General features: G+C 41.7%; 1 protein-coding gene across 1 annotated transcript in view; it reads left to right on the top strand.

Moving 5' to 3' along the window:
- Window positions 1-19,577, top strand: part of itga9 (integrin, alpha 9) — a 47,119-nt gene extending 27,542 nt beyond the window's left edge. Inside the window, exons 16-28 of the mRNA XM_026191091.2 lie at window positions 5,342-5,494; window positions 6,547-6,623; window positions 7,031-7,178; window positions 10,735-10,821; window positions 11,005-11,084; window positions 11,180-11,263; window positions 11,696-11,804; window positions 11,897-12,004; window positions 13,208-13,333; window positions 13,496-13,615; window positions 13,699-13,794; window positions 16,712-16,831; window positions 18,725-19,577. Of these exons, the coding sequence (XP_026046876.1) occupies window positions 5,342-5,494; window positions 6,547-6,623; window positions 7,031-7,178; window positions 10,735-10,821; window positions 11,005-11,084; window positions 11,180-11,263; window positions 11,696-11,804; window positions 11,897-12,004; window positions 13,208-13,333; window positions 13,496-13,615; window positions 13,699-13,794; window positions 16,712-16,831; window positions 18,725-18,823 (1,407 nt within the window). The 3' untranslated portion in view covers window positions 18,824-19,577. The remainder of the gene's footprint in view (window positions 1-5,341; window positions 5,495-6,546; window positions 6,624-7,030; window positions 7,179-10,734; window positions 10,822-11,004; window positions 11,085-11,179; window positions 11,264-11,695; window positions 11,805-11,896; window positions 12,005-13,207; window positions 13,334-13,495; window positions 13,616-13,698; window positions 13,795-16,711; window positions 16,832-18,724) is intronic.
- Window positions 19,578-20,437: the final 860 nt, after the last annotated feature.

Genomic DNA, 20,437 nt, shown 5'->3' with positions numbered 1-20,437 from the left:
CTTTCTTTTTGGTGTCAAACAGCTTGTGGACTTGCAGTGTGCGATAAATCATGTTGGTGCCTGAAGCTGGACTCGCATCTGAGAATCGCTGCCTCTACAACTAACATCAGACAGAGTGAAATATTTTCCATTGGTTGGCGTAAACATGGCTCATTTTGAATGGGAACTGTTTTCAAAGGCCTGCTGCATACATTTTGAATGACTGGTAGTCTGGCATTTTCAGATTAGTCTGAATCATTTGGTTTTGGACAGACTGATGGTATTACAGCCCAAGAGCATTTTCTGTTTTGTAAACCATACAGGCCACAAAGAGCATGTTTAGTTTCACAGATTCATATTGTTATTTCAGACGACACGTTTTTGCTCAAAGCTGCCATGCCGACAGTTTTTTTTAAAATCCAATATATCAATGGAAGAATGTAAAAAACAATGCGAAGGGTTCACTTGCAACAAAACTTTATCACCTCAACCTGCAGTTCCCGTCAGCTTTATAGAGCTGTTTCGCTTCAGTTCATTGTTTCGCAGGTAGGACAATGATTTTATTGCTTTGGTTTATTCTCACTGAGACTCATAGTGTTGCTTTTGGCCAGAGTGGGCAGCTTCTTTCTGCTTAAAAGCTTGAAAACCCACCAGTACTCTACCAGTTCCAGCAGACAGAAGTGGCTCATTAAACAGCTACGTTTACAGAGTTTTCCCGCAAGAATTACTGAAGAACAACACAGAGCTGAGACTGAGTGAATATTGGTCTGAATTCAATCAAGTGGGCGCAAACGCAACTACACTATGTGATAAAAATGCACTGCAACTGTTGCATGGATTAGCTTTTAGGTCTGCCATCTAAAAGGTGACATTTTATTATATTATAATATTTTGTATTGTCGGCCATATGTAGTGACGTCTTTGAAGAAAATGATGTCACTGACTCAGTATCTGGCCAAATGTCAAACACTATAATCACTGTCCTAGCTGACCACAATAGTTAATGGAAAAGGGCACATTTGATTTTCTAGACACCGTGTGATCAGAAACACAACTCAACATCACTCCTAGTAGGTCAGGTCTACTAGATGAGCATTCAACCACCATGTACATCTTCACAGTATCAACTTTTCAGTTTCTTTGGCCTACTCTAAAAATCAATTCATTCTCAAAATAATGCAGAAAACATACAAATTTCCTTTAAAGGAAAATAGAAACTGTGTGACGAGACAATGAGAGAACCATGGTGCCCTCAGGCACAGTTAAAGTAACAAAATTAGAGGAAAGCCACAATAAAAGCTTAATGGTGAGAAACCTCACCGGTCTGCTGTTACTCCCACTGTAAAGTCCTTCACAATGTCCTTGGAGGAAGTTATTTAGATTTTTAAAGAATATCCTGCCTCTGGGAATGACAATTTGAAGAGTTTGGGGGATTTTAGCAGGATGTAAAGGGTGGTTTTTGTGGATGTGAGTGAAGTTCATTGCAGATAAATCAAGTAAGACCTGTCAAATTTGTTATACGGTAAGAGATGTGTGATTTTAATCTCTTCCGGTTTAAGAGTGAAGACTGCTGGTCTGCCTTTTTAAGGAATTATGATGATTCCACAGGTCCAGTCTCTAATCTTTCTGCCATGACACATGAGGATGATTTTCACAGACAGATTGAAGCTGCTCCTATTTGACTCCTCCAAAGGTTTCTAGCAGAAACAACCAGACGACGCTCTCCCCTACTCCCACTCAGTTTGTCATTCCAGGCCTTTCAACATCTGCTAACCTATTCTGAGCAGAGCAGCTGCTGTACTTTGACCTTCTGTCACTAAAACCTTCTGTAATTGTCTTATTTCTAGACTTTTTTAAAGAACACGCTTGGATAAGCTGCGTAAGTGCATGCCTGCCATATGCTGCAGACATTACTATAAATACTTTCAATTTCACGTTGTCTCCTTGTGTCTCAGCATACATCCTTACTCCTAACCTTTAACAGGTTGGATCCATTCATCACATAAGGAGGAAAAAAAGGTTTTTCCATTAAAAAAAAAGTTCCCTGGCATTTAGCCCTCAAATAAAACGGCCTCAACCTGTAAGTCATCCAAACATCTATTGTCCTTAAAAGGAGTGCTGTATTCACATTTCCCTCCCAAGTTAATAAAGACTTCCCATGACCAGGCTTAAGCTATATGCTTCTGAGGGAATGGTTTGGCTAAGAACGGAGCTCTTCATCTCAGCCAAGCATGAGGTGTTTAAAGTGCAGATCAGAGCCTTTTGCAGTCTGACGTCATCCTCCCCGCACCCACCATGATGGAGCTGCTCCATGAGCATGAATGGGGCAGCTTGGTGCACTGCCATCTTGTTGATCAGATTAACATATGAAAGTCTAGCTCTAGCACTAGAATTTAAGGCTAAGATTAATTCACACGGTAGCCATGTTCATTAAAATCATGCAAGCTTTGTACTTTATGCTTACGTTATGGGTGCGTGGGAAAAATCCATTCGGGGAGCAGGAATGAATGTCAAGGGAAAAGAGTGGTTGGTAAAGGTGTGAGTTATGCTCTGTTGTGCCAAATAAATGGGTCCTGAGTGTGAACCGGAGCACAGAAATAGTATTTTGGCAGAAGTCTTGTTCCAGAGCGAGGGAGTGTTCAGCTTAACTTGTTTTCTTTCAAAACATGCGGCGTAGCAAGCTGATCTGTGTCCTGTGAATTCAATACATATGAATAATAAACCGGGAAGCACTTGTATCGAGCCTGTTGTAAAAGAAGCAAACTGCTTTAACGTGCCGATTTTTCATCCTACAGCCAATAATTTACAGCTAAGGTGGGTACTGCTGGAAAACAGCTGCCTCCTGCTGAGTTTTGGCATCTCCACAGTATTGACTGGAACCTTTAATGAGTCATTTTGCCCCAGAGATGATCAAAAGTTTCAGACTTCTGTTCAGTGACGGTGCAGAATATTTCGCCTTTTTATTGGCAGTTCTCTCTCCAGAGATGGATTTTTTTTCTCATTGTTTAAATCTGTATGGGAAATTTTAAAAAATCACTACAGCATCCACAGACCGAGACCAGGAGATAGAAAGGGACAAAACTATTTTTAGTCCAACAGAAACAGATATTGCATATAATGAGCCATATAATGAGGATTTGTGTGGTAGCCATTGATGATTACAATGCTAGACCCTGTTTCTGAGCAACTAGTGTTAGGGCTAATTCAGAGCTATATGTTTAACACGAATTACTGGCCTCCAAATATCAGAAATTCCACTCATGTCATTGTCCTATCTGATCTGAGACCCGTGCCGCACCCTGCGGCTTCTGTGTTTAAATGAGGCTTAACACAGTGCAAGCCTGTTGAGTGGCAGAATGGCCTCTCACAAGTCTGCCTCTGAACTTCACCAGCATGTAAGGAGCAGTTATTGCTTCAATTTCCATAATAATATAGGTAGCAGGCGGTAAACACTAGCAACTGTCTTTTTCAGCTGGACCTCAGGAGCTCCTCTGTTCCATAAATACAGAAACTAAAAGAAGGATCAGGTGGGAGTAAATGGCCCAGCGAGGGGTGCGGATCCGGGTGGGGCAATTGGCGGCATTGATCCAGGGATAATAAAAGCTTAGGCCAAGTGTTACCAAACAGAGTCTGGTTCTTCTAATGTGAGTGCGCTGTTAGTCTTGGGAGCTCACGAGTCAATTAGCAGTCTTCGGTCCGGTGCGTCAAGGATTAAGTGATCCTACATCTCTACAAAAACAGATGCTCTGTTATGATTGACAACAGCAAGCTCATTGGGATGTTTCTTAATATTTACATGCACACAGAGGTCACTTTTAGGCAGGACATTGGACAAAAATATCCCACTTTTATTTCTAGCCATTACGTCCTCCAGTTCCCTTGTGGCTTGTGAAAATGCGAGATAAGCAGTGGGAATTTGGGACTGGAGACCCAAGCAGTTATCTCCCAGGGGGTCAGTTCACTCAGAGGCCAGCGGAAAGGGGCCATTTCATGCATTCGGCTTTAATTGCCGCTAACACTGAGGGCTTTGCCAGTGCTTCATACATATCCTGCAATAACTAATTGTGTCACAAATTTGTTACCTCCCAGCTTAGGTGACCTGCCAGTAGAACAACACTGAGAGGAATGAGCTGAACGGTGGATTTGAGATGAAAAATCTTGTTTCTGAATGAAGATTTTAAAGACGCCATCTTGCTTTGCTACCTGAGTAACTTATTATTATTAAGAAAATGATTGCTTTTTTTAATCCGGAAAATAAAATCGAAGTCAGATTTATTTATTTTTTGGGCAGGAGATCCAAGCACACGATGGCAGAAATTAATTAAAAACGCTCGGATATTATCTGTCTTTATCTGTGATGAGCACCGTTTCCCAAACGAGCCTTAAATCATCTGTTTTTGTCATGTGCTGCACTAACGTTTGCTCTTTCCTGCTATAACTCTCTCATTGCTGATGATTTGGGTGGGTTTGGCACTGGTGATGCCTCATGTCAAAGCCCAGACTGGCCCTGTGCCTGCCTGAGGAAAGAGGATGGGTGGGTGGACAAAAAGAGAGAGAAAGTGCAAAAGAACGAGTGGCCACCGGAAGACACCGGGAAGCCCTTTGTGTTGACATTGTGGGCTTGGCTCCGTGTTAGCTGACATCAGTCAAGGACTGGGACACCGGTTGCAGTTGGAGCTCGTGTGTGTGTGTGTTTTTCTGCTGCGGCTTTTAGATAGCGAGACCAAAACTAGACCCGACAAGCTGCCTTCAAAGAGCTGAGTAGACAAAGAGATGAAAAACCAACATCAGTATCAGCTTTTCCCATGTATGTCTTTCAGTGCTGTCATCTAATGAAGATGCAGGATTTGATCACATTTAGCTCTGTTTTCTTTCTGTCTGCGTTTCCAAACCCGATGCCAAATCAAACACTTCTTTTATGGTCTCAGATGGAGTCGCCAGGAATGCCAATATATCTCTCAGAGGCAGTGCCAGCAGGTTTTTTTTAAAGAAAAAAAAGTGCCTTGCTTAGAATCTGCACTGGTGCTCGTGCTTTTTAACGATGGTCAAAGATGAATTGATGCTGATGAGATGTGTCAGCCATCCATACAAACCAATTCACGTGATTTTATCAGTGTACTCGTGTCTGCGTGCAGCCCTGGCAGACTGATCACTACGATATGACATTTTCAGACTGTGTGATCTTCCGGTAATCTGCAGTGTAATGTGTCTTTGCGCCAGGCGTTAATCGGAGAAAGATGTTAAATTACTGCAATCACCCAGACAGCTGCATGACAGTTATATATCTCAGGTTACATTTAGTTTTAGTGTGTCTGTGGTTGGACAGATTCCCCTGCATTAGCCTTGTTTTTGCTCTCCACAGAAGGACGTTAAGGACGTGTTCACAGCCATCACATTCGAGGTGGCTTACAGCCTGGGGACCCACGTGCTGACAGGACCCCAGGAGCGAGACCTGCCCGCGCTCACTCCAGTGCTGCGATGGAGGAAAGGGAAGAAGATTGCAGCGAGGAATGAAGTACGGAGAGCTTTTTAAGTGTGAAGTGAAGGGGACTGCTTTAAAAACGAATCCTGAAGAGTAAAATTCATGTTTTTCACAGCAGTATCTGCAACACCTAATAAAGTTTGATGCTGACTCTTTATGGAGAAATATTATCAGCCGTTGGATTTAAAGTAGCCTGTCTTTGAGGATCATGAACAGCTATTTCACTGCGTGTTTTTCAAATATTTGCAGGATTAAAGCAGGATCTTGAGGGAAAACCAATAACTGACTGAGTTTCTTCTTTGGAAAAAAAAGAAAGCCGATCCCATCATTAAAGTAAATTGCAGGAATCACAGGATTTGTCATTCTTAAAATCAAATCTTGTGTAACAGTACGATAAATATGTTCAGACTAAATCCACATTCACTGTAATTTTCATTCTATTTTCACAAATTACACAAATACAGTGAAATGTTACTTATAAGATGTTCTGTCTATTTAAGTGTGCCTTGCTCTTATTGTAAAAGGTTGACAGTTAATTCCTACCAGCTCAATTTATGATATATTTCATTTCCTGACTAAAAGTGACCCCCGCCAAACCTGATATTAAAAGACAGAAGTGTCTTCCTGCAAACCACAGTAGGAACGAAGGAAATGGCTCCAATGTGGGGTTGTAATGATTTGGTGTTGGTTACCAGCTTATTATTGCCTGTGTTAGCTTTTCTTGAGTGGAGTCCAAAAAGACTGATTCATTTATTTTCTTTGCGAGCACCTCTAACCTGGACCACATGTGTTTCCCCCGGTGTATGCACTTCTTGAAAGAGCGAGGCAGTTGCATTTCAGCATCTACAGAATCCGTTTGATCTGAAACTCATCTACTTTGCATCAGACTTTAACGCTCGACTTAAATTTCCCTTCATGATTTAAACCAAAGCCCATCCTCTGACTAATTAAGGGAAAGATAGCTTTGTGGATGCAAAACTACTGGACAGCTCACACAGCAAAGCAACACCGCCCCCTGAATGTGGAGTCGGTGTGCTCAGGGCATGAGGTCATCTGAACTGTGTACTGTACTGTTTCCTTTTCAGACTTGGTTTGAGAAGAACTGCCTGTCAGACGACTGTGCCGCGGACCTGAGGCTTCATGGGAAACTGTTGCTTTCTGGGTAAAAACATTTTACTTCGTAGCTCAGATTCATTCTTTTCTTCCAGTACTAAGGAAGCAAGCTGACATCATGGGCCATGAGGGTGTGGGTAGTGGAACTCTGACGCATGCTTGGAGAGGATCCATAGGTTTTTTTTTCCATAGTTAGGGAGTTCCCTTTCCATTATTATCTATCTCCTGTTCTCTCCTCAACAGTTTATGTCTGTCATCCTAACAACTCATTTGTCTGCATATATTCTTTGTTGTGCTCCAAAAACAAACAGCTATTCTCCTGCAGGTGCACTTCTCTTTGTACACTAAAAACTTCAAAGAAAAATGCAGGCTACTTAATACAAAGCTGTACTTACTGCTCTTCAAGTGATTGTTTTTAATTGCTGAAGTACGCTGTTTACTCTGTGCACCCACCAGCTTGCATAGCAAACCCCATCTGGCCCTTGGAGGAGTGAAGAACGTCTCTCTGAACCTGACCATCTCCAACGCTGGCGATGACGCCTATGACACAAACATCTACTTGAACTTCTCCAGGGAAGTTTTCTACATCAACTTCTGGCAGAAGGTCTGTGATTCTTGAAGTATCTGCTATTTATTTACTCTGGTTCACATATTTATATCTAAAATCTGACAGTTTGTTTTTTTGCTTTAGTAACGTACAAGCGAAGCTGAGGCCGTAATGATTTACAAAACCATATTTTGCACACACGTGTTAGATGGATGGCCTTGGTGTTCTGCTGTGATGTACATTTTCCCGAGGAATGTTTATTTAAAAAGACTATATGATTATATGTCAGGAACACAGTCTAAACAGTGGGAAAGCCAGATCTGCGTGACGACTGGGGAGCTTAAAGCTTTGCCCGAGCTGTGTAGGTAGACGTGAAGATGAAAGCAGAAAAACCCAGAGAGCCCGAGCAGGAGGAGCAGCAGCAGCTGTCCCGTGTCAGAGGGCAGCTCCTCTGGCTGAGCTGTCAAACGCTCCTCTGACTCATTTAAGACAGACACACCATGTCATCAACAAATGAGCTGTATGCATGGGAACAAGGCACAACACACATTTGTATTTCCACAAGCTTGACTTATTCTTACTCTCGCAGGGCCACATTTAATTAGATATATGTGGATTATTCCTGACCTTCATGGGGATGGGGAATAATCAGACCTGCTCCTCATATAGACTTCTAATGATTTTAGCATTCTGTCGCTGTTAAAGAAATATCTACCCACTGCCATCCCACATTAAACCTGAGAGATTTTCCTTGCCGATTGATTTCACAGTGTCCACCTCTGCCTCTGCTCACGTCCTTTTGCACACTTGTTGTCACAAAGGCTGCTTGTAGCTGAGCGTGACGCCACGTCAGATGGTGCACTTTGACAGCATTCATCAGGAAGGAGTTTCTGTGCCCCCCCCCCCCCCCCCCCACCCCAAAAAAGAAAAAAAAACGGACCTTGTGCTTATCTTCAGTTGGATGGTTTGTCGGGGCGGGGGGGTTTCATCCCTGTGATGGATGAGGCCATTACGGTAAAAGATACAACCTGTGGCAGGATTTGAAACCCCCGACAATGGCAAAATTGAATTTAAACAGAATATACGCTGCAGGCAAATATTAGAAAAACACTGAGTGTGTTTCGGTTTCAAAGTTAATCTAATGAAAGCGACTGACTTTAAGTGTCAGATTACCAGCAGCCCCAGAGCCTCATTTTGTTCAGGAACCTGATAAGTCAAAGTTCTCTGCTGCACAAAGGGAGCAGGAAGCGAACAGTATGTGCAGGTGACAACGAGGCCGGTGAGAAGATTTACCGCTGTATGCGCTTTCACACACTTCTAATTACTACTGGAGAAGTCTGAGGTGATGATGTGACCCCTTTCTGGTGAAGTAAAGGTCAGCTCCTAACCCTCCCTTTAGGCTTTTTCTCCAGTGAGCAAAGCGTGAACTTGTACTCCCCTCATATTTAAGAGCGGAGTGGGTTATGGCTCTGTTGTTCTTGCAACACAAGCTGTCAGAAAACTGTGGAGCTGAATTGGTTTCAGGAGCTCTGCTGGCTTCTGTTTTGTTTTGTTTTTCTTTTTTTATTGAAATATTTTAAGGAGTCAGTTTTAGCTGGACCTGTGACAAATGTCTCGTGTCTTTGTATTTTTCAGAGGACTCGGCTACATTTTTAACTTACTAATTTTTTACTTACTTTACAAAAAGCCTTGCACACAAAGCAGAACTACATCTGAAATTGTGATTTGTTAGATTAAACTACTACATTGAGATTAGACTGGGTGCCAATTATGGGTTTGTGTAGAATAAGATTTGGAAACGGTACATCGTAATATAACCAAAGAATGATCAAAGCTGTCCGCATGTGTAAATGAAAAGCTGCAGTTGTAGAGTTTGGAAGTAAAATTTAAACATGATGGGTTAATTAAAATGTAATCAAAATCATTGTTTCATGTAAGCAGTAATATGGGAATACACCAAGAGTTTGCTGTTTTAATATAAACCACTCTACATAATTACTGCTTTTACCTTTAACACTTCAAGTTCAGTTCGTTCATTTATTTTGAATGCACACATTTGTCATTCTGAGAGTTATGACCGCTTTCATTAAAGGAAAGGATCTGAATGCTTCTGCCATGGTGGGTTTCGGCTTATTTAACAGTTGGACCAAGTCAGCTTTGTGGTGAAAAGCCCAGAAGTTCCAGCAAAGAAATGTGTGAATTTCAGTGGACCCTCAGACCCAAGAATATATGAATCACCGATTTTCTTGGCAGTGAAGTGACACTTTACACATGCTGTGAAAGCAGAGGTACTGTAGCTCTTCATCTTCGTACCTGAGTGGAAAGCAAAAAGTAGGTGATGACACTGGTGTGGAAAAAGTAAACCAATATAAATCCAGTTGTCTAAATACCAAAGAAGACATGAAGAGACACGCAGAACATGCAGGACACAGGCCTCCTGTGTATTGTCATCCACATTGATGAACTGCACCAGTAGATGCTTCAGCTGACACTAAAGCAGGGTAAACAGTCCTGGTGATGTTTAATGACCCTACCATTTGCAAGAACTCCAGCATGTATGTGTTGCTGACAGAGAAAGAGAAGAGAATTGAAAATATGTCCGAATGCTCTGTTCTCTCTCAAGGGCTGCCAGGTGGGTGATGGGTAAACAGGCTGACTTTCCCAATCCTGCCCAGCCCCACGGGACAGGCAGTGTTTGCACAGCAGCACGGAGGAATACAGGAAGTAGAGGAAATTCCATCATTGGCAGTTATGCTGGGGTCCTCATCCCCAGTTGCCCGGGGTCACCGTAGTCTCAATCGCAGAGCACAGCGCTGCTTATTTAAGCTGACTTAATGAAGATGTAGGGCACGACCACACCCTGGGCTGCTACTAAGAACTGCTGAATAAGGGGTAATGGGATGATACCGTGGATGGATTTCTACACTTTAATATGTCAGCACAGGCAACCCTCACACTTCTTTCCTTTGTCATATTTGGAAAAGTGTTATAAACACAGACTCTAACTGGACAACAGCCCGTGCATGCAGATGCTTTGTATGACTTACCCAAAGCCTCTTTTCCAGGAGCGCTAGGCTGTCTCTTTTTTTAGATTTATAATTGTGAAGCATCTCTGCCCTCTTTCATTCTCCCAGCACATGAGCTCAGCTGACAGCCTCTCGGTGAACTCTCGCTAAAGGAATTCTTACTCCTCGTAAGGGTCAAGGCCTGAGTGTTTATACAGCGCAGCCGGTGAAGCTCTATATTGTTTAGACAAGCTTCCAAACACGCAGCCTGGACGTTTTCCAATTACCCACCCGCTAAGATGTGTGTGCCATCACTGCTTTGTGCATTCTTTGTTTAACCTAATCTTGAGTCGGTTTGTTTATATTTTTTAATAATAATCTTTGACTACACCCCAAATGCTGGCAGGTATGTCCACCAGTCGCCATTGTTTTAACATCAAAAGCTACTACCGATTTTTTTCCACTATCAGAACCAGTTGCTCTGCGTCTTGCCTAGTGCTCCTTCCTCGCTGTGTCTTTGGTCACCGTGAGTGTCACCCCCTCTGTCTCCAGTCAGTCTGTCTTTATCGCATCCACTGACTCTTTCTGTCTATCTTTCTTTTTTGCAGGAAGAGAAGGGTATTTCCTGTGAGCTTGTCGAGTTGGACTTCCTTCAGTGCCGAGTGGGATTTCCTTTCATGAGAGCGCAGACTAAGGTAGCTCAAACTAAGGTAGAATTAACTGCATGCAGTACTCGTGCTTTAACCTCCTCTGTAACCAGCCTCCTGCTGGGAATAGTTCAGTGTCAGACAGACAGACATACTTCATCGCATTAAAAAGCTTTTCATAGTTGAGAATATGACACCCCATATTATTCTGGGGTTTTTTTGTCTTTGCAGTATCATTTTGCAGTGATTTTTGACACGACTCGGCTCTCTGGAGAAGATGACACGTTGCAGTTCTTAGTTCAAGCAAAAAGGTGAGAAGCTCAAATATAACTGCAAATGTAAATATTGATCTACACAAATAATTGTAAGCGAAATATTCACTTTCACTGATCTTTGTTTCTTTTAGCGCCAATCCCGAGCACAATCTCAATGACAACTTTTTGGATATCTCCATCCCTCTGATTCACGAGACCGACACCACTATCACTGGGTAAGAACAAGACAAATATGAATTCCACAACAGTGTAGTCACTGTTTTGCAAAATGTAAAGCTATCTCAGCGACTTGAGCTGGTTGCCCATCAGTTGGCTCACAGGAAGCGAGGGAGTGTTTGTCAGTATGAGGATATCAACTTGAAAAGCCTTATCTGCGAATGCTTTATCACAGCTCTGCTTCACAGAGGAGGGAGAGAGAGATGTAAAACAGCCCGAATCTGCCAGAACTCTGGCATCTGATAAGGCTGCTGTCTTTAATGTGAAGGGAGGCTTAGAACAAAGCTGGACAAATATGTCTGCTGATAAAGGAAAAGCTTCTGTCGAGCAGAGCCCGACTCGAACCGAAAATTTTTATGGAACTTTTTAGAACATAATTTTGTCTCTTGTCATTTAAATAAATTATCTTTCGTCACCTTCCTGAACTGCAGTGTGATTACACCAACCTCCTTTGTGTATGGAAACTCCATTGAAGACTCACGCTTTGTCCAATTAGAAGACATGGACTGCAACTTTCAACCTCTCAATCTCACTTTTCAGGTACTATAGGAAGAGAATAGATACCAAAATATGTATTAAAATGCTTCTTTGTATATTTATCCGTCTTTTCTTTCTGTGTGATGTCTTTCCAGGCTATAAACAAGGGCCCCAGCAGGTTGCCTGGCTCCAGAGTGGACATCAGGATTCCCAACCGGCTGACTGGCAACGGAGCTGAGATGTTCCACATCATTGAAACACAGGTGGATGCCAGCAGCAGTCCATCTACATTATTCATCCAGACCAAATTGTTATTTATTAGTTTATTAACTTGCAGGAAGCCACATATTTAACTCATTTATCCAGCAAAAGCCTATCACTCTTGCTTGTTTTGCTCCTCATGGCACAGCTGTTTGTATCCACTCCAAAGCATTCTTTTATGTACTGAGAGCTGCTATACCTCTGGGTTTTTGTTCAGGACATGGGCAGTATGCTTAGTGTGGGGCACCACAGGACCAGTGAAAGTTGAAGCAAAAATGTTGACATTGCTATTGAAGCTGGCCGCCCATTTTGTTTCACAACATTTTGCATTTTGACAAAGAAACACAATACTCCTACCAGGTTGAAATATTTTCTTAACCCTTGCACAAAGCTTTTCATACAGGTAGATCATGGGGGTGCTCAAACTATTAATTGTATTGACTGTGAATGGGCAGACAGAGTTGACTGTATCCCACCCTCCTACAGCCATCTGGAATCACTTTAGGGGACTCAGACGGCTTGCACAAAATGGGAGTGGGACACCTGAAGGGGCTGGCTACTACACCGTACCATCCCTTGCCTGGAACCACATATCATAAAGCTGTTAACAAAGCATGCAGCCTGTGGCACATCGGACAGTAGCGCAGTTATGTTTTATAGTCAGGTTTTCTTACATTTTACACACATTTCCATTTGTTCGTGATATATAAAAGCTTCAGGCTTTTGCAGTTTTTCTGCACAAAATCTCCCATCCTGCCAAACTTAGTGCAGCTGCTGGTGGAGCCTATGGCTCTTCATGCCAGCAAATGCAGCAGAAACACAGGACACTGGAAAATTCTGCAATAAAAGCTCAGACATGCTGGGTGGTACTCTAGCAGATCCCCACCTCTAGAGCTTCAGGTCCAGCTGAGGAGAGAGGAAAGGGGAAATGCTCTCTTGGGGCTGGGCATTAAACCAGACACCTCTAAATCACTCCATATGGGGAAAACAGTCTGGGAGGGGTTCCAACTTGTTCTTGGAGAGAACTTCCTGTGAGCCCTGGAGACTCCTAACAATAGCGAGATAGGTCCAGTTTAGGTGACAAAAGTACATGCGTCAACATTTTCGATGTCACTCCCAAACCTGTCTGCAGCATAAACTTGGCAAAAATGCTTTCTTTCTTCTGCACCCATGTCACACATGCCTGTTAAATAACTGTGCTTCAGGTGGCCAACGGTCGAGGGAACTGCACTCCTCATAGGAACCCAACACCATGCACCATCCCCCAGGACAAAGAGAGCATCTTTCACTCCATCTTTGCCTTCTTCACCAAATCAGGACGGAAAGTCTTGGTAAATATACAGCCCTCATGTTGCACTTTGACTTTTCAGAGGTCACTGAGAGTCACCCCCTATGAGGATTCTTGTTTTTATTTTCTTTTAGTCAGTGTAACATCTGTTTATCACACGTCCTTCTTTTTTCTCACTGCTTTTCAAATATATTTTTTTTAACAGGATTGTGATCGGCCTGGAAGAGCCTGTATGACGATCTCCTGCAGCCTGGGTCCACAGTTAAAAGAAGAAGCTTTGAGCATAGATATAAAAGTTTTACTCAACACTGAAATCTTAAAGACGGTGAGGCTCAAGCCGTGAGGGTAATAAATTCATTCACAGGTTGCTGTGATTCTTAAAGCAGTCCATAATCTGTCCACCGACAGGATTCTTCCTCTGTGATCCAGTTCGTCACACGGGGCAACGTGCAAGTAAATGACAGGACAGTGGAGGTGCCGAATGGCCTGCCAGAGGACATTTCTGTGAGTATGCCATGAATTTACCCTCACTGTGTGACCATGTCAGTGAAGAATATCTAAAAACCTCTATATTAATCCAAAATTTGGCAAAAGCTCAGAAGGGAAAGCATGTCATCTACCAATCAGAAGGTTGTTGGCTACTCAAATTCGAAGTATCCTCGAGCAAGATACTGAAACCAGAGTTGCCCCCGATGCATCTATTGATGTGTGTGCACAGGAATCTTAGATAAAGACCTTAGGTATAGAAAAATGTGAATGTTTGAATAAGACTTGTTTAACCTTGTTTAAAAATGTAAAAAGAAAGCATTTTGAGCCATCAGAGTAGAAACATTTTTTACAAGTTCCAGTCCATTTACCATCTATAAACTTTAGCAAATTTCAGTGAACTGTTTGTGTCTTTGTCCGTGTTGTCTCACTTTGGATTAATAGCCGTCATACATTTCATCTTGCCAAAAGCGGCAGGCAGAACAGAACTGCTGCTGCTGACCTATGTGCTCAAAAGGAGTCACACAGGTCAGATGCTTATTGGAGATTCTACCCATCCAGAGGTTACAGGTGAAGGATTGTGTGCTTTCCCTGCAAAAATATATCAAAAAGCATGTTCATCTTTAGAAGCTCGGTCACAATTCCCTTGAATTGCTGATGTGCTCCAGATCTGTCACAAATGACATGAGTGCAGGGAACAGCTGGTCATTGTGGGTTTACTGTGTAGTGGTATTTCTATTAGCTGCTTTTGGGGGTCCCTTAGATGTGCACAAGGACAGACCCTCCCCCCATTGTTGTACGCTGAGTGATCAAATGGCCTAGCAGATCGGATTTGCTGATTGCGTTTAGCAACCAGCATGCTTGCAGTGGGATCCTGGAAAAGATTACAGCACTGATTGGGTTGCAGGCCTGCTGACCCTGAGCTCCAGTTGTGCTCGGAAAATTCAGACCTGGTATAAATGTCTCCAAGCCATGCTGCTCTTTCAGCACTTTGCAAGTGTGCTCATTCCAGTGAAACGTACTCCAGTGAATTTTAGTGAACATTTTTACCTTTTCCCTCAGGATCCCAGCTAGCTAGAGAACACGATGCAAATATAATTTGTGGTCCCAGGCTGTGCTGTTCACAGCAAGCCTTCTGGCTGTCAGCGAGACAACAAGCTTGACTTTTTTATCACCCGTGAAATAAAAACAAATCCACATAAATCCACATGTTGGTTTTTTTTTTTTTACTAAGAATGCACACATAAGGCTGTTAAAGCAAGAAAGTGTGCAACTTACAAATTTAGAAAATGAGGACAGCGGTAAATGAACTTCGCATTAAGGGACTGCCAAAGTTAAATTGAGAAACTCAGCGTCAGAGAGCAATGACCAGTAGAGGTTTAATCTTTTTTGTGCACGCAAACGCCTTGGCATGCATAACAACAGTTACATTCCAGAGCTTGGGGTAACGGGAACGTGTTAATGTGTGAAACTATTCAACAGAGAGATTGTTCTTCACTTGTCCACTTTGTTTTTTGGCTGGCTCACAGTTGGTGTTTCATGCCACATTTGTGTTTAAATCCCGTGCAACGCTGGACATTAAAGCCACAGCGTCCCTCGGTCGGCCCACTGTGTGTGAACACACAGTATTTGTCTTTGTTTGTGAACATTAGTAAGTAAATAAACCCATCGATTTTGCAATTGGGCAGTCTGCTGTTTTCCATTTAAAGCCAGAATGCTAATATTACAGCAGGCTTTGCTGTGATGCAGAGTAATGGAATATTTCACTCAGTCAAAACACTGTTAATACAGTGTAAATTTAACCAGTCAAGCTCAGTTTGTTGGACAAGGCTCCTGTAAAGAGATATCTAATAGCTTCAAATCAACTTTTGTCCAAAGTAGAAATATGGCCTTTTAAATGTAATGGTAATTGCTACAAATTCAAATAAACATTAGCACTGCTGCTAGAAAGGGAATCAAAAGAAGTGCAGTGTGTTTACTTAATTACAGTATATACAAAATTTGTCACTTAGGACCACTTCAAATGTTTTGTACTTAAGCCAGAGTGCACTGGTTCAAATAAGCATGAATTTGTTGTCAGTGACAGATTATCCAGCTGGTCAGCGTTCCTCCATGTCATGGGAAAAAGCTCAGATACCTCTAAATCACACCAGAACCAAGCTAAGAGTTGCCAAGGCTCCCTGAATAGCAATAACTCAGAATTAGCCAGTCTAAAAGCATGACACAAAATTCAAAAAGGGAGTAGATGATGCATTGTTTTTATCTGCTCTGATTAATAAGACAAATACTTGCTGATGCTTAACGTTACCATCATATATCAAAGTCACTATCTTAGTTTAGCTCGTTAGCATGGAAATGTTCCTTACAGGCTCATGTGAATCTTATCAGTTGTTTATGTTTGTTTGTTTGGGGTTTTTTGCTTACATTAAAAGTCTTGGGTTCATCACATCCTCAATAAATGTCATGGTTCTCCATCGTATGGTTATCAAAATAATTTCGTCTGGACCAAAGAGGACTGACTAACTGAGATGTACAAAAATGCTCACTTATGACTGCAGATATGTTTGAGAGCATCAGCTGTTACAAATTAATAAACCTGCTCATAATGTTTGTTCCATGTGGACCAAAGGTCACTCCATGAACCTAGAATCTAATTTAAGTCTGACTTGTGCTTCCTGTTTGTATAACCAATATCTATGTCCTGAAAAATGCCTTCGTACTAGTTTCCTGTTATTTGAAAGCATTTTTTTTTTTTTTTTTTTTTTTGCTTTAAACATTGGTCCTTTGAATCAAACCATGGAACCAAAGCACTCTGAAATCAGATGTGTCTCTCTTGCTGCTTTGCACTGGATTGCATCATTAGCAGCACATGACTTAATGTGCATTGTGTGTGTTGCATTTTAGTGTGACTCACTGTGATGTTGTTGTGTTTTAGCTGGTGTTTGAGGCTCTCCACAGTCAGGAGCCAAGGGGTTACGTAGTCGGCTGGATCATCGCCATCAGTTTGCTGGTGGGAATCCTCATCTTTTTGCTGTTAGCTGTGCTGCTTTGGAAGGTAAACCAACTCATAAACACAGATCGAGACTTTTCAGCTTACAGCACTGGTCACAACACTCCACTTGAATGCCAGCGCAGTATTGTCCACTCTGTATTGTCCATGAAAAGGACAAATCACACAGTGGACAATAATTAACACCACACCACTCACATGAAAGAAAAATCTAAAGAGGGGGGAATGGCAATTACACTGCTGTCCAGAGGCCCCTTTAGCAGAAAACTCCATTCCTTTTTCACTGCTTCATCTTTCACTGGGAATACCACAACTAAGCCTTGAAATGTTGAACCCCCACCCCCGATCCCCAGTTCCTCAGACCCAGCCAAAATAAACCCCACTTACAAGAGCGGCACATGTCCTGTATTGCTCTCTTCAGGAAATGCCTGAGGAGAGCACAGGTCTGTATCAATAAACTTCAGCAGCCAAATACAGATAAATGAATGGAGTCGTAGGGAGAGAGGCAGCAAGCCAGTGTGGCTGCTTTGATTAGATACACACCAAGAATCTACTGGTCTTACCACATTGTCATATCTCATACATACTACACTTGGTAAATGAATCTTATACTTTCATGAAATTTAAATGGGTAGTCAGTATTACATTCCTAAAGAAATGTTTCAGTAAGGTAAATGCTTGAGTTTTGTCAAACCTTGGTGGTGGTTTCATGTGGTTTTACTTACATTGCTGTTGGCCATATTTCAATCCATTATATTTGAAATAAATTGCACACCTCATAGATTCATTATTTTCCATCTGTTTCACTGTGGGAGAAAATATTAACTTGCACATTTCTGTAACTTAGATATATAATCCATCACAGTGAACTCAAGGTCTGAGTTGTTAGCTTAACAAAAATTATGTAATTTCTGTAAAAGTGCTGCTCAAAGAAAGAGCCGTTCTAAATAAATTGTCCAATTGGCCACCCATCCAATGACACTCCTGAGAGTTAGCCAGTGAATTGCATTGCTATTATGTAATATGTCAAACCAAATCCAGCAGATAAGCAAGACAATGGTGTTGCGCAAATCCTGATTTTCTAGCATTAAAAAAAGGCTGCTGCAGTTTGTCTCAGTGTCATGCGTCCACACTCACAAACCTCTCCTGCTACAGCCAAAATACTTTTTTTAGGGTGATACTGAAAAACAGCTGCAAAATAACTAGCTAGTGTTTAAAAAAAAAAAGATTCCTGAAATGTATTCATAACAAATATATAACTGTTACTACCTTTTTAAAAAAAAAGAGCAACACTGAGCAACACTTTGCGCTAAGCTAACAAATCAGCAGCGTGAGCTTAACGCAAAAACTAAAAACAAGAGGAAAAAGCTAACCTGACACTCGTCATGTCATCTAAAAGCAACTTTAAGACACATGTTTTTATTTATTTCATGTTAAAACTGAAATGTAAAATTGTATCTTAAGCAGGTATATTTCTTTCACAGGAGAATATAATACCTAGCTTAACGGCCTTAGCAGGTCAAAGTAGCAGGAAACGCATTTACAGTACAAAAATTAGTGTTATCTTCACACCTCTCTGCTCAGAGAGGAAGCAAGGGTATCAGATATGACAAAAATGTTATATTTGAGACATATTTGCCTGTACCAAAATATATGTACGTGATAAGCTAATATGGAGCGATAAAATCAGCTAGTGGTGTAACTCTAGGTCACAGCTATGAATTACCTATGTTATGTTTTGCTTGAAAAATGACAATCTCTGGAGAGAAAAGGTATATGCTAAAAAGTTCTGGTATGTGTCTGAAAATGTTATGCAGCAATGTAAAGTGAATGTGATCTGTAATTGCTGACTGAAATGAATATTTTCTTTTGCAAGTCAGATACAACCACAGATGCAGCTTATTAACTTAAATTCTTACTCCTCTCACTCTTTGACAGATGGGATTCTTCCGTCGACGTTACAGAGAGATCATTGAGGCTGAAAAGAACAGAAAGGACAGCGATGAAAGCTGGGACTGGATGGATAAGGACCACTGAGACTTACAACGGGAGTCCCAGAGGAGCCAGTGAGATTAGGGATTCGGTTGCGAAAGATCCAATAGCACAGGGTCTCTCAGCCCAGCCGCCCCCTGTGGCATTGGGCCCTTCAGTCTTCCATATGTGGAAGAGGAGAATATTCTCCATATTTTTTGGAGACTTAATATTTTTGGGGGGAGGAGGGAGGGAGTCCAGGAAACAGGCTTCTGAGGTGACAAGGTGGCTTGCCAGCGGACACTTGCTGTGGAATTCAGCTAATCTCAAAGGAGGTATCACCCAGCCAGCAGAGCAGAGCTGTTGATGGAGGCTCACATCCGTACAGGGATGTGGAGACGGCATGAATACTGGTGGACAAGAAAACCCTCAGGGCTGTGTTACATAGCAAATTTATTTTTATACATATACTTTAAGCCATATTGTGTAAAAGTGAGCTTTGAAAAGAGTTGGGGTTTTGAATGCCATTATAAACATACTATATCTACGGTATGTTTTCTTAAAAGCACTGATGTTTGATAAGAATGAATGCCTTGGCCCCTTAGATTTACTTTTTGTGCCAAAGATATGTCCAGTAGAGTACATGATTGGAATCATTTGTATATTCAGTTCATCCCAGATGCTGGGAGTGAAAGATTGTATCTTTTCTGTACTATTGCTGGCTGATGAAAATCTGTTTTACACATCTGATTGCCCATCCCCTCACATTTCTAATCAGCCAGAGCTAATTCTATGCTACAGTACCCGCACCCTGTCCCAACGCAATGCACTAGTGTTTCCATTTGTGACACACTGTGAGGGCTCTCTCTGTCTTCATGATGACCGCTTTTTTCATGTTTCCATTGTTAACCATGCCTAAAATGCAAAAGATGGTTAAAAGATCATTCCTTTTGTTCTGGTCTGGCTTTCAGCTGATTCGCTGGTAGATGATAATATACAAAAGCTATTATTTCATAGATTAAACTTAAATCTTTATTCTTTAAAATGTTTCAAAATACCATGAGTTTTGAAAGTGGAATGTATAGTCAAGCAAATCTGACGTAAAGCTGCTTTTGGTAGGAGCAAAAACTGCTCAGGTATGCAAGGAGACTTTTATAATGGACGGCCAAACCTCCCAGGCTCAAGTGAACATAGTTTAGCTGAATGTCTTGTAAATTCTCACTGAAATACAGCAGAAAAGGATTAACTATTGTTCTTGAAATACCTGATCACGATTTATTTCCAAAACCTTCTCAGACTTTACCGGAGCATTCCATTTTTAAGTTTACTGTTATGTTATCAGCCATTGGATTATAGTGTGAAATATGAGATACTGTTGCTCTACACAGCCAGATGAAAGACTGTCGTGGTATGAGTAATGCCCTAAAAATAGGTGAGAATATGCTGCACTCAATCACTACACATACAGTATACAAGCTCTTTGGGGCTCCTGGGAAAAGTTACTTTTAAGCCAGGGTTGAGGGATGTCAGTGCCCTGAAAAATCCGCCACCATATGAACCCACAGCTCCTCTCTGCTAAAACTTTTTTCCCCCCTGCAGGCTTGTCGGTTCTTTTAAATACTAGATTTAATTGTGATTGAAATAAGACATTAGCAAATTCAGTATTAAAGCTCCCCACAA

Source organism: Astatotilapia calliptera, chromosome 13 (genome assembly GCF_964374335.1).
Source record: "Astatotilapia calliptera chromosome 13, fAstCal68.1, whole genome shotgun sequence".
NCBI classification, from domain to species: Eukaryota; Metazoa; Chordata; class Actinopteri; order Cichliformes; family Cichlidae; genus Astatotilapia; species Astatotilapia calliptera.
Note: the sequence above shows the minus strand (reverse complement) of the source record. Positions and strands in the feature narration are given on the sequence as shown.